We start from the raw sequence: 17,874 nt of genomic DNA on the forward strand, positions 1-17,874 counted from the left end.
TCTGGGGACCTCAGGCCTCCTCAGCTCCAGCATGTCCATGTTTCCCCCAACCACACCCAGCTCTACCCCTAATTCACACGCTAAAAGCTGAGGTTTCAGACTATCTGAAGGAAATTATTGCCCCGGGGAGGAAGGAGGGTTAAATTTATGAACATCAGGGGGTCGTGGGTCAACGTTCAGAGGGGGGATAGGGTTCTTTGGGGGTAGGGGGTGAGCGTTCTGGGGTGCCTTGCCAGGCAACGGGGATGGGAAGCCAGAGAAGGAAATATTATGATTTGTTTCCCTCCTCGTTAAAGACTTTTTCCTACAGTCATGCCAATACAAGCTCCTTCTCGGAGGCCACGCGCAGTCAGCCCCGGCTCCTCTCTCTGCTCCTCCCTCTCGGAAGATTGGTATCGCACTCTCCTGCTAGCACCCCCGCGCATACCTCTCCTGGCAGCACCCAGCCCGGCAGCCAGGTCTCAGGCGCCTGCCCTTTAAATTTAAATAAAGAAGGACCCGGTGCCCCCAGCCGCGCGCTGCGGGCCTGAGATTAAGGCCGGCGCGCTGTGGGGCCGCCCCGAGCCGGAGTCCGGCGTGCTCATTGGTGGAGCCCGCGGAGCCCCTGGCCAATGGGAGGAGGCTGCGGGCAGCCGGCGGCGGCGGCGGGGCGCAGGCGGAGGAGGGTCCCGTGCTTCGCCGAAAGCCGGGGCGTGGGAAGGGCCTGCAGCGCGAGGTCCGGCTGTGTGTCCCTTTCAGCGCTTGGGGCCGAGGCCGGGATGGCTCCTTGGAGCTTCCAGGTGGGCCCAGCAGCCCCGCTGTCCCAAGACCCTTATCGGTTGCACGGCTCCTGACCCCGCGCGGCGAGTAGGGGGAAGTGGAGAGGGAGGGTCTCCCCCGACGTCCCTGGCTCCAAGGGAAGGCCGGGCACCAGTCCTTAAGCCCCTTCACCGATCTTCCGGCTCACCTCCTTCCGTCCCTCTTGGGACAGTGCTATCACAGGGCGCACTGATGGGACAACGCGGTCTCTGTCCCTGGTCGCGGGGAGTGGCGAGTGGGGACGCTCCTGGGGCGGTAATAGGACCATCTGAAGCTACTCTCAGTTCCCCTCCCGTAATTCCCCCACGGGGGTCAATGCAGAGAGACGGAAAAGCTCTGGGGGTGCAGCTGTCTGCTGAGTGTGTGGGAGAAGGTTCTCCCTCGACTTGGGGCAGCCTCAGAGCACTCACTTCCCTTGGCCCCTAGCCCGGTGGTGCCTGCACCCCCTGTTCCTGACTTCTGCCTCTCCCCTGGCCCGCGCTGATTCAGTCTGTGCTTGGGGAAAGGAGGGAGGAGACCGGAGTGGGTCCAGGCTGAGCTGTGGGATAAGGAGTGGGGGGGAATCCCAAGCCCGGACATTCCTTCCGAGAGAGTGAGCTCTGGAGAGAGATGGGAGGAGAGTCCTCTCACATTTCCCTCTTCCCTTCCCCCGCAGGCTGGGCCCACACGCGCCCGCCCCCGACCCATACATTCCCGGACGGTTACTTGCCTCGTGGTCACTAGAAAATCGACCCCATTTCAAGCTGAAGGGCCACCAGTCTGAGTCAGTGCTGTGCCCTGAGTGTGTGTGTGTGGGGGGGGGGGCGGGGACGGGGAAGGGTAGGCTCAAGAGAGAGCAGGGAGGGGAGGTGGGCCCCTGGGTATCCAGTTGTCAGGCCCTCCTTGTCCTTATGCATCACCATCCAGGCATTTGGGTGTCCCTTTCCCAGAGCCGGAATCAAAGGCTGTCCTTTGAAGGGGAAAAGGCCCTGGACTCAGACTCGGGATGCTTCCCCCCCCCCCACCCCCCCAGTTCAAGATCCAGCTGTGCTCTGAGACCTGGGCAGGGGCAGGTGGTATCTCTCCTCCAGGCCTCAGTTTCCCCATCGGTTATAGACTGTGTTCCTATTGGGGCAGGGGTGGCAGGCAGGGACAGGGTGAAGTGAACTAGTCTTCAGAGAATGGGCTCTTTTCCTCTGCCCTGGCCTCCCTGGGGACTGGGAAGGGATGCAGCCAGTTCTCCAGTCCCTGGAGCCAGTCCCTCCCTGAGCTTTCCTGGCAGGGGGGGTTAAGGGGGGGCGCATTGTTCCAACCTCCAACCTCACTCTCATCCCCCGTTCCCCACAGGCCCAGGGACGGCGGCTGCTGAGGTTTCATATTTTCCCCCTACCGAACTATTCACCACAGAGCCCAAGTCCAAATAAGCAGAAATGCTTCCCTCTGTGTGCATGTGTGTGCATACGTGTGGATGTGCTACACAGACGTGGGCTGTGGGGTTCCTTCTTACATAAGGAAACACCACTTCTCCGACACCACCCGCTGTAAGATCCACACCCATGGGCACATTCCACGTACAGCCTGGGGCAGGTCCTCTTTTGCACATACACACGCTCATGGGCTCACCTAGGCTGACACTGGCAAGCACCAACACAGGCCCCAAGTGGACACACTCCTCAGACGTGATCAGACAGACACGGTGTCCTATGCAGACACACATATGCACGGCCACCCCAGGGATGGTCATAGACGTAGTCATGCACGCTCTCACTTGAACACACACAACATCTCACACCACCACAGAACTAAATGCTGACTGCGCCAACCCACATGCCTGAGTCATATGACCCCCAGCGAGGGAGCTCTGGGAGCCCCAGGCTCGCCTGGGGCTGGGACAGTGAGGGCTGGGACTGGAGGAGGGGCAGGATGGGAATAGAGCTTTTCTGTGAGTGTGCTGGAGGGAGGAAGGGAGAGAGGAAAGGGCAGGCTGGCATCCACCACAGGCTGCTTCTGTGCAGAGCAGGGCCTGGGCGGGGGCACGGTGTGTGCATTCTCTCTAGCCCCCAGCCCCGTTGGTCTGGCTCTCCAGTTCCCTCTCCTGACACTGGTAACCCTTCCCTGCCCAGGCCACAGATGCCTCAGGAAAGTGGAGAGCTGGCCTGCAGGTTCCTGGCCAGCCCCTGGCATCTTCTGACCAGGCAGCCCATGTACCGTGGCCCAACCCTGGGGTTAGCGCCAGGTGCTGTCTGGGCAGGAGGAAGCGATGGCAGTGAATGCCGCCGCCCAGGGCTGGGATTAGCTGTGACTGGCCCCAGTGAGGGCACGGCAGCCCACGGTCTGGCTGCTGGAGATGTTGGTCCATAGGCAGTGGCCAGAGGATCCCTGTGGGACAGCTTAGGACACTGACAACTAAGTGCCAGGGCTGGCACTGGGGACCTCTGGAGAATAAGGGTGTCTAATCACATCCATTTGTTCATTACTTCTGCATTTCTCCAGTATTTACTTAGCACCTACTACGTGCCCAGCCCTGTGGATACAGAGATGAACAAAGCCTAATTCCTGCTCACAAAAGACTTTCTGACTAGTGATGCGACTACCCTGTTTATGAAGGTAAGCTAAGGCTGGCACTCCGATCTGTCTCCTAAGCATTCCCCACCTCCATCAAGAGGGATCTTCTAACACAACATGACTGTGTGACTCCCTTCCTCAGTGTCCATCAATGACTCCGTACTGCCCTTAGGATAGTTTCCAAGTGCCTTAGTATAGCTTGAAACGATCCAGCCATACTGCTTCTGTGTCTTGTTGTGTCCAATTCTCATGTGTATCTCCAAAGCCTAGCATTGGTCCCAGCACATGGTAGGTGCTCAGGCGTTTGCTGAGTGACTGACCGATGGACTGAATGAGTGGGTGAATGAAGGAATGTGCCAGTGAGTTAATGGACTGAGGCCCTTTTTCTGTAGCTGAGCCTCCAGGAATGACTGCCCTGAATTCCGCTTCGGTGCCAGCTTGCTCCTGCTCCAGGCAGAGTTTCCATGCTCCTGGACTCCTTCCCTCGGCTCCTCCCTAGTGGGGCCTATTGTACCCATTTTCCAGGTTATTTTTTCCCAAGGCCTTTTTGTTCTTAAGCCCCAGACAGACCAGGTACCTGGGGACCACAGTCCCCTGCTTAGTGCTGGAGGAGCTGCCCCACGGTTTGGTTCGGCCCAAGAATGTCAACAGAGCCTAGTGGCCACCTGGCCAAGCTGTTCTCCCGGCCCCTGGCCAGCTGGAAGGCCCTCCTCAGCTGGAGCCTGCCACCCGGCTCTGGCTGGAGTTCCCTTGGCCTCTTCCTCTCTCCAGTGCACTCAGCATTCGGCCTCTGGCTTCCTCAGCTGTCCTGGCCTGTCTGAGTTGTCCTCAGGTTTTATTTTTGGAAGAAGCTACATTCTCTCTCCTTATTTACTCCAATCCTTCAGGGAAGGTGTGGGACCCCTGGGTTCGGCTGGAGATCAGGCTGTGGCTCTAGCCTCTGGGGTTTGGACCTCTCTGGGACTCCGAGGGAGGGGACCTCCAAAGACTCCTGAGCCATCAGATGCTTCAAAGCCAATTGCCTCTGTTCTCCTTCCCCCACCCAGTGTGTGACTAATGCCTGCCCCTGCCCTTCTTGAAGAGCCCCACGATAGCCAAAAAAAATCATTACAATTTTCGAGCTGAAAAGAATTCTGGCATCATTAGGTCCGCCCCCTCTTATTTACAGAGACAATGTAGTTCAATGATTAAGAGCAAGGGAGGCAGACAGATCTGGTTCTAATCTCGGTTTTGCTACCTACTGCGTAGCCTTGGGCAAGTTACTTAACCTCTCTGAGCCTCAGTCTCAGCTGTAAAATAGGGGTACGTCTACCTAACTACTAGGTTGCCGTGAGGATTACATGAGATGATATTTGTAAAGTGCTTGATACAATGCAGCACACAGAGAAGGGTCTCACTGAAGTGTAGCTCTTGTTATTACAGAGAGAAAAACTGAGTGCCAGGGAAGGAGCAGACAGGCTCAGGATCACACAGCTTGAGGTAAGCAGCCATTTTCAGAGTCTCTCCTCTGTCTCTATCTCCCTTGCAAGGAGAAGGGAGGGGCTGGCATCAGCTCCAAAGAGGAATCTCCTTGAGTCAGTTGCTTGGGCAAACCCCTAGGTCTTCTGTGTTGGCCTCCACCCGCCATGCCCAGGCCCTCCTCCAGGCTAGGGGTTTCCTCCATGCCTCAGGGGCCTCGTCCTTGCTCACTGAGAGTGAGGGGTCTGGGGAGGAGACCCCAGCACTCAGCCCCAAGGTGGACCTCAGGCCAGTGGGACTCTGAGAGGAGGGGGGACTGCTGGGTCCTGACATCACAGAGCAGAGAAGCTGGAGCCACAGCCTTGCGGGCCAGCTGGGGCTCTTCCAGAGCGTCCAGATGTCTCAGGAATGTGCTGAGCTGGGAACTACCTCGCTCCTTCCCTCACCACCCCCAACCCTTCATCCCCTCCTATGCTCGCTCAAGCTCTGCCTCTGCCCCACCCCCCTCTACCCTTTCTCTTTCATCTCTCCCTGAGAGGGCCTCCTGTCCATAGTCCCTCTGGTGCCTTGCCATAGTCTAGCTCCCTCTCAGCCCTCTAAAGGGGTCACGGAAGGCAGGAGTCCTTCCCCTTCTGCAGACCCCATGGGCTGACCATGTGGGGTGGGGGAGATGGGAGCCTGAGCTAACTGGGAGGGGAAAGTTCTGAGCAGATAGTGCATGCCAGATCCCGAATGTGGAACTGATTTGCAGCTCTGGGAGAGGAAGGGGTGAAGGCCTTGGGGCAGCAGAGGGCAGGGCTGGGCCTCCTCTCTGGGAGGATGATGAAAAGGGCTCTGGGCATCTTGTCCCAGTTGATGGCTGGAAGGCCCAAGGAGGTGAGGTGCCAGGCTAGGCTGGCCTCAGAAGGAGGGCTCAGATTCTTTGAGACCCCTGGGCACAACAGGGACATGGCTTACCTGAGAGTGGAGGGTCTTGAGCTATATGAGGGGTGGGGGAACTCCATTAGGGCCCTGGGGTTAGGCCAGGAGGAAGGGCATGGTTCACAGACTGGAGCTCTCAGCTCCAAAGAGAGAAGCCTGTTCCTCTGCAAGGGTGGAGTTGCCTTGGGCCTGGCCCTGAGGGCTGGGGATGATAGAGCCTGATGGGAACTGGTACTCCTAGCCCAGTGTGCAAGTCACATCGGGTCGCGGGATGGAAGTCAGAGGAGAGAAGGGACCTGGGGTCAGCTGCTGCTTCAGGCTGCCCCAGACTCAGGGAGGGCTCACAATTCTTTCTCCCTTTGGGGAGGGTCCCTTATCATCCAGACAGGCTGACAGCTCATTCCTAGTGGACCCTAGACCTCCTAGCACTGAGACAGTTCAGAGTTGCTGGGACCACCATTGTGTCCAGCTCAGAAATATCTCCCACCTGCTGAAAAAACTCCCAGCTCCTAAGAATGGTATTCAAGGTCTGTTATAAATGAGTCTCAACTTACCACTATAGATGGAGCCCCTCATCTTTCTCTTCCCTCCATCCTAGTTGGATGAGCACTCCTAGCTCCTCGAAACTGCTGTGAACTCCATTGCCATAGGGCCCTTGCTTATACCAATCCTTGTGTCTGGAATGCCTTTGCCCTTTATCTCTCCTCATTCCAACTACTATCATCCTTAAAGCCCAATTAAAATGTCACTTCCACTAGGAAGCCTTCCTTGACTGCCTACCTGTACCAACTGTTGAACCACCATAGCACTTATAGACTGTTGGGTCACTGGCTAATATCATGTCTTGAACTCTAAGTAGGGACAGTGGGACCCATCTCTCCTTATAAACTTTCACCTCCTTGAGGGTAGGATCCAGGATAGAGTTCCTCTTTGAACCCTCTGCTGGGCGTCACACAGGGCCTGGGATATAGTGTGCCTAATAATAATAATAATAGCTAATATTTATGTCCTAGGCCCTGTTCTAACTCCTTCCATGTGGTATATCATTTTATTTTTCAGAAGGTAAGTTAGCACCGCCGTTTAAAAGTTGAGGAAATTGAGGCACAGAGGAGTTAAGTAGCTTCTCCAGGTTCATTCATTTAGCAAAAGGCTGAATCAGGATTTGAAGCCAAGACTTGATTGCAGAGCTTGTGCTCTTAAGCACACATGAAAACACGGGTTGTTGAAGGAATGGATGATTTTCTGCTGCCCCATCCCAACACCTAGTATAGGACCAGGTACAATATACAGCCCCAAACTCCATGCACCGGGTCCTCCCTTGGGGCCCTGATGTAGCTCATCCCTGGCCATCTCTCTCCTGAAGCCCAGAAAGAGCCCTGAGAAGGGGTCTGGCATCTTTTTGCTTTACCCAAAAGAGCCTTCCGGCTCTAAAGAGGTCAGACAGATAAAAAAATAAAATCCCTACAACCAGGGCTCATCACAGGGATGGAGAAGGTGGGCCATTCCTCCAAGGGCTGTCCAATGCTGGGGGCCTTCCTTTCAGGCCATGACATTGACAATCAGAATAAAACCAGCAGTAGCAACTATAGTTTATGGAGGATTTACTACGTGCCAGGCACTGTGCGAGGCTTTATCTAATTGAATCCTTGTAAGAACCCTACGTTCTATGGTCATACTTTATGGATGAGGAAAACAAGCTGGGAGAAGTTAAGGCATCTGTCACAGGGATGACAAATGATGAGAGCCAGGATTTGCTCCCAGGTCTGAGAAGTTAAAGGTGACCATTAATGGCCATCACACCCCACCTCAGATATGGCTCAGCTCCCCAGTGTTTGTTGAGGTATCGCTATCTGACTTGTGCACTTGCTGTCTGGACAAGTTGGGTCTGGGAGTAGTCACGGGGTCTCAGGACATCCCTGTTCAGAATCTTCCCAGAGTGGAGTGGTTTCACAGTCTACAGCACCCCTTTCCCTCAAACTCATGCAGCTTTGAGAGTTCCAGATATTCAGGGCCGGGTCTATTTCTTCAATGAGGTGGTGAGTACACACATATCCATTTTATTATATTTTATAATTTTTATGCGTGCGTGATATATTCTTTTATGATAGAAGAGGCTATTATGGTAAAGTGAAAGGTAGGTGTGGAATTTAGGTTAAAATTCACTACCTGAATAAAAAATAAAATCCACTTTTAAAAAAAGTACCATTCAAGCTAGAGGTGTGGAAGTGTCCTTTCTTCCACTGTCTATCTACCTGTCTATCCATTCATCACCCCTCCCTCCCTCCCTCCCGTCCATCTGTCCGTCCTTCCTTCCATCCATCCATCCATCCATCCATCCAATAAATAAGCATTTCCTCAGCACTCGGTCACTATAGCTATAACTAGCCAACAGACAAAAATGATCGTCTGTCATTCTCTGCTCTCAAAGAATTCTCAGTCTAGTTCAGCAGTGAGGAAGCCAAGGCCCAGAGAGGGGAAGTGATTTGCCCAAGGTCACATGGGGAGTTAGGGAAACAGGGTGAGGAGAGGTGAGGACAGTCGGGGCAGAGGACACATACATGGGCAAAGGCTCGGGCCTGCCTGCCTTGGAAGCAGGTCCCCCTCAATCACTGCTGTAAAACTGCCTCCTGGCTCTCCGTGAGGGCCCGAAGAGCCTGCCTTATTCCTTTGCTGCTTTCATTTTTGTTTTTCTTTTGGAAGGGGAAAGGGGGGACAGCTGCTGCCGTCCAGCTGTTATGTTGGACCACACAGCCCAGCCCAGATGTGTCAGCCTCTCTGGGATGGGTGAAATGGCTCCTGGGCCAAGAGCCAAGGGGCAAGGAAGCTACAGCAGGGCTCTGTCCTGGGAGAGTTGGGAGAGGAGGCACACTGAACCCGGCAGCAGGGAAGCCTACTATTGCCCCGGCTGTCAAGCTGGCCTTGGTGATGATATGCTATGTCCAGGTCATGGGGATCAGGACCTCTGACACTCCAAGGAAATCAATCCCTTTGACATATTGTCTCCAACAGTCAGAGCTCTGGGCCATTTCTTACCCCTCCCAGCTTTTCTGGAACCAGACCGCCCCCATGCTTACCTTCTCCCTTATCCTGGTCAAGGGTCCTTGCCACTTATCCTGACTTCTAGTCTGCTCGAGGGGGTTACATAGTGTTCTAGCCAGAGCAATGCTCATGGTCTTGACTTAACTCCACCCAAATCTTCCTCCTCCATCCTGCCCCCTGGAGCGCAGAGACTTCCAGAAGAACAGCTTGTTCTTCAGCATCTGGAGCTGGTTTCTTGAGGGAGGTTCAGGGGCAAGCCAGGTCCCAGAGAGGGATGCTCCGGGAGGGACTCTGTACCAGGACTTGCAGGAGGCACATGGTATGGGGAGGGGGAGACACAAGATGGGTGTGTCCTTCATCTCTTCTCTCCTGGCACAGCAGCCAGGCCAGGCCAGACATAAATAGACCCTCTTGGGGAGCCCCGGGAGTTACAGAGAGCAAAGGTCCAAGTTCCCAGGTGGGCCGGGGAGCAGCATCCCAGAGTGAGTATGAGGACAGGGCATGGGATGGGATGTGGGGCCTCTCCTCTCACAGGCCAGGCACCCTGCTGTCTCTGCCCCTAATGCTCTAGGCATCCATGGTGCTCTGAGGATGGCGGTAGGTGCAAATGAAGGCGGGGCTCCTCTGATATCTGAGAGCCCAAACTTTTCTCACCCTAGCAAAGTGCGAACCAGAATGAGAGGAAGAGAGAGGGAGAGACGGAGAATGAGAGGGAGAGGAGGTGGTTCTCTTCCCAATTTGACCCACTCCATGGGACTCCTGCCTCGAGGACAGAGGTGAGAGGTCCCCTCCTTTCCAATCTCAGAGACAGTGCCTTCCAGAAACTCCTTTGCCAGTGGGGATGGAACCAATATGGAGGGAGTGTGCCAGGTCACCTCCTCTGAGAAGCCTTCTGTGACCTCCACCCCAGCTGGATACTCCTCAGGCTCCCGCCCTGCTCAGCTCCATTACGGCGCCCTGTGGTGCTGCCACTGTGATTCCCTCTCTCTCCTCTCATTTGGCTGTCAGTGGCTGGAGGTCACCATGCATAGTGACCAGCATAGGGCTCCTTCAATGCCCATTTGGTAAAGAACTGTATTGAAGAAGGACCAAGCAAAGTCCCAGCTGGTCCAGGGAAGCCTGAGGGACCTCATAGTAGATTGGGGTACAGGCAGAATTTTTGTGGGATTCAGTATCCCCATCACCCTCAGGGCTGGTCTGGCCAGGACCCTGAGAACCCTGGGGCCCCTTCTGGAATTATCAATACATTTCTTGAACACTCAGGCCTGTCTTTTTAAAAAAAAAATTCTCCCGGGGCGCCTGGGTGCCTCAGTCAGTTAAGCATCTGACTCTTAATTTTGGCTCAGGTCATGATCTCATGGGTCATGAGATCGAGCCTCGAGTCGGGTTCTGCACTGACAGGGCAGAGCCTGCTTGGGGTTCTCTCTCTCTCTCTCTCTCTCTCCTCTCTCTGCTCCTCCCCTGGCTCGTGCATTCTCTCTCAATCTCTCTCAAAGTAAATAAACTTCAAAAAACAAAAAAGCATTCTCTCCTTCCCTTATAGGGACTGCCCTGGTCTGAAGTAATTTCCTCTACAAATTTCAAGTAAATCCTTGAAATGGAGCAAAGTCCACTCCAATGCAAAACTTGTCTCTGTTCTGCGTGTGGAGCCCATCTCAAATAAAGGTGGGCGAAGCTCTTATCTCTGGGCGGTGGATAAAGAAGTGACTGTCTCGTGTTCCTCTGGAGCTTTCTCAGGTTGGTCTGCCGCATGTAGTAAGGTTTCACAATCTTTACTTTTGTGCTTTTTGTAATAGTATGGACCCACTGAAAATGATTGCTTTTTCATTGATCCTGAAGTCACATAACTCCACATTTTACACAATTTAAAGTTTGGACTTGGCTCGTTGCCTTATGATGGAGTTTTCTACATTAAGCCCCTATTTTGTCACGGCACCAGGTTAGGTTTATGGAAATGAACAGAACTGACAGGGTCTCTGTTCTCATGGAACTTGCAAGCTTGCTTTCTTAATGGAGGAAATGGACAATAAGCCAATAAGATGTCTGCACACTGGAATGAGGGCTGTGAAGAAATCAAAGGACTGAAGTAGAAAATAGGAGGTCCCACCTGAGGTGGTCAGGAGGCGGCTCTAAAGAGGTGACATTTGCATTGAGGAAGATGAGATGGAGAGAACTGGAGGGAAAGCATTCTAGATGTCAGGAACAGCATATGCAAAGGCCCTGCAGCAGGACTAGAAGAGACTTAGTTTTAAGCTGAGTGTGGATCTAGGAGTCCCAGAGCAACCTGAACAAGAGAAAACTGGGAAAGATGGAAGCCCCAGAGCCAGTGTTCAAGGGCGAGGCCTAGGCCACAAGTTCAGATTTGCTGCGGGTCAAATCATTATAGACTATCCTAGTCTGGGGGCTGCGGGGGTCCATGCCATAGGATGGGGATGGCTCAAGGCAATGACAACTCATTGGAAATTGTGGAAATCCCTTCTGAATTTCAGAGACAGTATATGGGCTGCAGGATCCTGATGGCTGGGAGTAGGTGAGCTTAAGCACCCTTTTTCCTCCTCCTTAAAGTATGTGAGGTCTGGCCTGGGCCCCTTTTCCTTTATTTGGCCATGATTGACTGAGGCCTCCTTTGTGCCAAGCACTGTACTGGGCACTGGGGATATTGCAGTGAACAAAACAGATAAACCCCTGCCCTCAAGGAGCTTGTATCTCAGTGGGGGACACAAACACAAAACAAAAGACCCTTACCCCAAACAAACTCAGTGTTTTGGGAGAGGACTAGGTGGGGAGATCTCCCTTCCTGAGTTGGAGCCCTAAGATTTTGGCTCCTCCATTAGTCCTTTTTCTAGGGGATTCTACTCTGAGACCAGAGTGCCTTGGCCCTTAGGTCCTCTTTCCTGTTGGTGAGAATTTAAAGAGAAACACACACACACACACACACACACACACACACACACACACACACACACCCCTCCCCTTTTAGGGGCTGTTAAAGGCCCACACACAGACATAGGAACACCCAAATGCACATACTTCTCTAATCTCCCTAATCCCCCAAGGCTGGGGTGGTGGTTGTAGTGGTTCTCTGTTTCTCTATTTAGCTCAGGAGAAGCCAGGCTATGGGCCTGGCTTAGCCCGCGCACCCCCCTTCCCCTGGGCCGGTGCCTGGGTCCCAGTCATTCCCACACCTGGCCTGGGAGGTAAATGAATGTACTGAGCAAACATCCTTGCAGCTTCCTGCTGCTCCCCTCTGAGACAACAGCACTCCTCCTTCTCTTCCTCCTCCCCACACCCTCCCAGTTGGGGCATCTCTGGGATCCAGAGCCATTTCCCTCTAGAGAAACCAGAGTCATCCCTTTTCCTTAGCCAGAAGAAGAAGGCAAGATGCACACAGCCCTAGTGTCTCTATCTGGAGACACAACTTGTTCTCTCTCTGGCCCTTTATCTCAGCTTTCTGAGCACCAGACCCTCCCTCATGCCTGCCCAGGGGGTGAAGGATATAGGATACAGGGGATGAGGGCTCTCCAGTGGCCACATCAGGAACTGTGGGAGAGGTAGAGGGAGGAGAAGCCCCCCTCCCCCACATCTGGTAGGAAGGGCAGCCCCTTTGGAGGGGTGTCTCTGAGAATCACATAGATAAGCTGGGACCAGCATAAAGGGAGAAATAAAGTACCCCTGACCACCTCCAAGCACACTGGACTTGAACTGCATATTCATTCTGTCTCTGTCCAAGCAAAGGTGTATTTCTGACAGAGTTGTGTTCAGGGTGAGCATAGTTTTTTATTCTTTTTGCATGGAGCAACAGAGCACACACATTTCTCACATGACTCTATGGCTTTTATCTGATTTTTAAGAAGGATAATGAATACCCTATTCTCCATCTTCCAGACTGAGAAGCACACAGACTCCATCCCTTCCCATCCGTACCTTGGAAACATTTTCCTATCCTCATGCAGAAGGAAGAAGGCGTTGGGGGGTAGGGTTGGTACATGGTCCCAACTGTAAGGGATCTTAGACATCTAAGTGGAGGTACCAGAGAAGGAAAATGACTTGCTCAAGGTCATACAGCAACTCCTGGATGAGTGGGTCTTACCACAACCCCATCTAGTTTCTGGAATAAGTTAACTATAGAAACTTACCTGCCAGGCACGTTCCTACATTCATTGTTAATTAATTTTCTCACTAAATCTCTATAATAACACTATGGGGAAGGATCTGTATCTCCATTTTTAAGATGAAGGAGCCAAGGCCCAGAGGAAGAAAAGTCACTTGCCTGAACCGCCCACTTGGCTGGTGGCAGGACAGCTATAGAACCAAATCTCCTGATTCCCAGCCCAGGAGTTCTTGGTCTCTCCTCTTAGAAATCCTTTCCTTTCTCCCTGCCTGGCCTGGCCTTGCCTAGGTTCAAGGTCAGGAGTTTCCCCAGCAGGGCTTTCCCTCCCCAGTTCCAGGGCTGGATACCACTGTCTGATCCTGCCTCCTTTCCTGCGCTGGACCAAGGCCCAGATGAGCAGCTGGGGACACAAGGCTGAATGGAGCCGCAGGAAGAGGCTGTAGGCGGCAGAGTTCATTCAGAAGAAAGCCCTACTCAGAGCTGCTGAGGGCACTTCATGGTGGTAGTGGTGGTGGGGGCTCTACCACTCCCCCCTGGCTGCAAGGGTACAAACTCCAACAAACCCCTCTCCCTCTGACCAGTATCTGTTACCAACTTCAGGAAGGGGGTATGGAACCCTAAGTCCCTGCCATTTTACTCCTAGGATCTGTGCCAGACCATCCTTAGAAAGGCTTGATCCAACCTCCCCATTTTATAGATGAAGAAGCAGAGGTGCAGGATGGAAAGCTGGTGGCATGGCCCAGGCTCACAGGGGGAGGCAGAAGCAGAGGCAGGACTAGAACCCAGGTCTTCCCACTACAAGTCCTCTCCCCTCCTCCACTTGGCCTGTGTGCAGCAGTGTGCTCCCTTTGACTGGGACCGGGGGCCGTCCTCAGAGAACAGGGTGACCCAGATCTCCTTAATGGAGGGCTGGGAGACGTCACACCCCACGCCTCCCTGACTCAGGTTCCTGTCCCTTGGCTTGTTTCCCCACAGTCAGTCTAGCAAATTGGGACAATTTAGATGGAAGTCCAAGATGTACAACCCTTGAAGTCTCTATGCATTTGGCTCTTGTCTGGCCAAGTTCATCTTAGTCCCAGGAGGTAGAGGCCAGCCAGCACCCCTTAGATGGTGTGTGTGTGTGTGTGTGTGTGTGTGTGTGTGTGTGTGTGTGTAGAGGGAGAGAGAGAGAGCAAGGCGGGGTAGGGGGGAGAGTAGGATTGACATTTCACTGCATGGAGGGGGGGGACCCACAAGATTCAACCCAGCAGGCCCTTCTGAACCCAATATTTTCTTGGGTTGCGGAGCCCATGCCCCTCCCCTCAGCAGGGCTTTAGGGCTGAGCCTGAGAGAAGGAGGAAGGGAGGGAAGAAGAGAGAGGAGCCACGTTTCCTTAGGGAGGGAGGGGAAGAGAGAGAGGAGAAGGACAAGCTCAGAGACAGAGACAGTCATGAAGACACAGGGAGAGAGAGAAAGTCAAGGAGACAAGAGAGACAGAGAAACAGACCTAGAGACACAGAGATGGGGGGAAAGATCTCCCTCTTCCTGAACTATCACCCTGTGCTGCTCTGATCATCTGAGCGTTAGTTCCCTCCCTGGGGAATCTCAGGCTGACTCTCTGGGGCTGCCGCAGCAGCACCCCTAAGTTTCCAAGTCTGGCTCACAACACGGGTAGGGCTCTGGCCCCCCAAGGCGCGTCGGGTCCTAGGCCTTCCGAACACTTCCCCGTGCGCCCCCCAGCGGAGAACCAACCGCGGAGCCACCGAGGTCCTAAAGGGGGCGCAGGAAGGGGCGCCGCCACTTTGCACCCAATCTGGTCCCGGAACCCGGGGGTGGGTAGAGGACTGCTAGAAGACGTGGGCGGGGAGGCAGGACTGGTGTCTTTCGGGCTCATATCCGAGGATCGGCTGGCCCCGACGCCTCGACGTCCCCTTCCCCCAGAAGGCGGAGGTCAACGTACCCGCGGACAGAGCCCCCAGGAGGGGTGTGCACTGGCGCAAGCTCAGAGGCTCCGGTCCAGGTTCAGGGACTAGGGAGGTGTCGAGGTATCTAGTCTCCAAATCTCAGAGCTCTATACACGTGTCCTTCTGGGACCCTGCACCGAACCCCCTCCCCCGCTTCTGCCCAGTGATGTGTAGTCCCGTCCTTCCGGGGGGCCCAGGCGCGCCGCGAAGAGGGGTGCGGAGTGGCGGAAGGGGGACGCAGACCCTTCATCTTACCGCATTGTTGAGGAAATCCGACTCGTTCAGATCCCCCAGGTCCAGGAAGCTGGATCCGGGGAACAGCCTGTCGGCCGGGAAGGGCTCCAAGACGGCGTCCATCGCGGCCGGCTCCGGAGACCCTCTTCGCCTGCTCTTCCCTTACTCCAGGGCGGCGGCGCACCCGGCCCAGAGCTCCTGCCTGAGCAGTGGCTAGCGGGCGGGGGCAGGTCCGGGGCGAAGCCCCGGGGAGGGGCGGGCGCAGGCGGCGCAGCCCCGGGTAGGGGGCGCGGGGGGCGCTGGGGGCGCGGGGGCCTTAGGGCAGAGGCGCGGAGCTGGCTGGGCTCTGGGGCCCCGGGCGCACCGCGAGCATTTAGCCGACTCCTCCTCCTCCAGCTCCTCCTGGGGCACAGCTGGCTTCCATGGGGAGCCTGGGAGTGGGGCTGAGGGCCTGAGAAGCCCCCCGGACAGGGTGGGAGCCGGGGGTGGGGGAGCTGAGCGCTCCCCCGAGACTGGGTGGCTGCCCGGCGCTCCGCTCTCTCTCTGCGCCTCCCTCTGCACGGCTTCTGTCACTTTCCTCTCAGTGAAACCGGGAACCCCTGGCTGGTTAGCCCAGCTGGCCGAAGCGCCACGCCCCCACATCAATATTCACGATAAATTTCATATTAATGAGAAGAGGGAGAGGCCTGGGGAATGGTCCCTCCTCTTTTAAAGAGACATCTTCAAGTTAATGTTTCGCCAATGTGTCTGATCTCTAGGGTCTGGAAGCAAAATTAGCCTGGAGCCAATAACTGCTCCTGAAACCTCGGCATCTCGTTAAGGCTTTGCCAGCCACTCTCAAGTTCACGAGGGAGTTGAGTGACTGCCATTCTTCCAGCCCTTATGCTAGAAATTCAGTCAGGGAGTTCCATCTATGGGCCCCTCAGCAGGTCTCTGGATGGGGAGATTTTCACATATCTCCTCCAGGAAGACTTCCCTGGCCTGCAGGCTGGAGCAGGTGGTATCCTATATACTCAAGGGACACAGTGTGCTTACCTCCGGTGTGGCGAGTCTAAGGTGTTACTGTCATTGCTCACAAGTCTATGACCCCATTGGACTCTGAGATCCCTCAGGGCAAGGACTGTACCCAGCTTTTCTGTGTGCGAAAGGACCCAGTGAACAGCAGAATGAGGCGAGGACTCCTTTTCTGTTCAATCATCTCTTTAATGGCTCAGGACAGAAATAAGTTGAAGAACAGTGGCATGGATCCTGCCAAGTGTGGCTGGCTGCACAACCCCATGGTCACCAAACATCCCCAGGTCCCCTGGATCCATTACCTAAGTGGCTTGCTCAGGAGTACAGCTTAATCTTTTGAAAGGGCTGATAAACAATCACCAGGCACCTGAACAAATGGAGGTGGTTCAGAAAGCCGCTCCCTGAGAGGGCTGAGCACACTGGTTCTTGCCCACAAGTCATTAATAGGATTAAGTGTGTTCTCTCTGTCTGGGGCTTTTAATTAACTCAGGAACCAAAAGGCCCTAAAGAGGCAGAGATGTCACTGCAGTTAAGCCAGAATGTCACCGAAATTGTTCTCTCAGTGCCAAGGTGGGCGCACACACAGAGGCTGAGATAGAAGCTGTTTGCTTGCCTGGGGCGGGTAGGCAGGCACATGGCGTTCCCTCCATCTCATGACCCAGTTGACATAGTTCTGCAGAATAAGGTTCTGACCCTCCGGGCTGTCACATGACTATTAGCTCCCAGGCCTCCTGGAGAGCTTGCTCCTGAAAAACTGAGAATACAGCCCATGCTTTAGGGACTGGTTCACCCAGCAATGCAACTCAGAGCAGACACAGTGGGTCAAAAAGCAATCGGTTAACTCTCAAAACAGTGACAGGTAGAATTAGGGTGCTGAGACCATGGGTGTGCTTCCCAAATGTATCACATCTGGCCAACTGGGGAACATTCCAACACTGAGAATGTGGCTGATCCCTTTTCGAGAGGGGGGCGGGATGCAGTCTCTGGCTGGGTCATCATGCCAGTCTGTGGTGGGTGAGCAGGTGCCTGGGGTCCTGGTTCCCAACCTGGAGTTCCTGCAGCCCCCAGGAGGAACAAAAGTGTCCCTCTGCCTGAGGTTGGCTGGAAATTGTGCCTGTGTTCCTCCCAGCCAGCTCTGTAATTAGAGACAGAGGCACCATTTAAGTGATTGGGGAAGATTATATAGTTTTAGATAAATAGGATTAGAGTGTCCTCTCTTTCCTGATTCTTACCCAGGTGAACACCCCAGGAAACCATTGAAAATAATCCTGGGGAGACATTCTGGTTCCGGCACTGTGGGGTCTGAGAGGCAGAATCTCCCAGGAGAAATCCTGGGGAGGGGGAAGGGGAGAGAGAGAGAGGGAATGGGCAGTGCAGAGCCTGTCTCGTAGTAGGAACATGATCAATTTTTTTTTTTTCTGGGATGGAGGGAATGGCAGGGGATTTGGTCACACATTCTGCAGACACTATTGAGCACATATGAACCTTCCCTAGACCAGGCACTGGAGATATAGCAGTGATTAAGAACTTTTCTGGAGTGAAGGAGGAAAGAATGGGTAGAAGAAATTTAAGAAGCTGATTTCAGATAATGGGAGGACCACGAAGGAAATAAAGTAGTACGATACAATTAAGGGGGGAAGGAAGTCCTCTCCGAAGAGACGATGTGTGAGCTGAGAACAGAAGCCTGAACTGAAAGGTAAAATGGGGCAAGATGGAAGGAAAAGCATTCCAGACAGAGAGAACAGCAAATAGAAGAGAAAGACTGGGAGGGACAGGCATTGACACGGGAGTGAGATGGTGAATGTGAAACCC

General features: G+C 54.2%; 1 protein-coding gene and 1 long non-coding RNA gene across 3 annotated transcripts in view; one reads left to right on the forward strand and one right to left on the reverse strand.

Annotated features, from left to right (window-relative positions):
* Positions 1 to 15,633, reverse strand: part of CREB3L1 (cAMP responsive element binding protein 3 like 1) — a 35,255-nt gene extending 19,622 nt beyond the window's left edge. The window contains exon 1 of the mRNA XM_049647500.1: positions 15,070 to 15,633. Within this exon, the coding sequence (XP_049503457.1) occupies positions 15,070 to 15,171 (102 nt within the window). The 5' untranslated portion in view covers positions 15,172 to 15,633. The remainder of the gene's footprint in view (positions 1 to 15,069) is intronic.
* Positions 667 to 10,441, forward strand: LOC125934160 (uncharacterized). 2 transcript variants are annotated; one of them, XR_007461248.1, is made up of 5 exons: positions 667 to 779; positions 3,271 to 3,384; positions 4,765 to 4,821; positions 9,420 to 9,536; positions 10,304 to 10,441. It is a non-coding gene; the product is annotated as an uncharacterized LOC125934160 (long non-coding RNA). The 2 variants fall into 2 exon arrangements; XR_007461247.1 differs by lacking the exon at positions 667 to 779 and adding an exon at positions 1,479 to 1,561.
* Positions 15,634 to 17,874: the final 2,241 nt, after the last annotated feature.

The sequence above is a fragment of the Panthera uncia genome, chromosome D1 (genome assembly GCF_023721935.1).
Source record: "Panthera uncia isolate 11264 chromosome D1, Puncia_PCG_1.0, whole genome shotgun sequence".
In the NCBI taxonomy this organism is placed as follows: domain Eukaryota; kingdom Metazoa; phylum Chordata; class Mammalia; order Carnivora; family Felidae; genus Panthera; species Panthera uncia.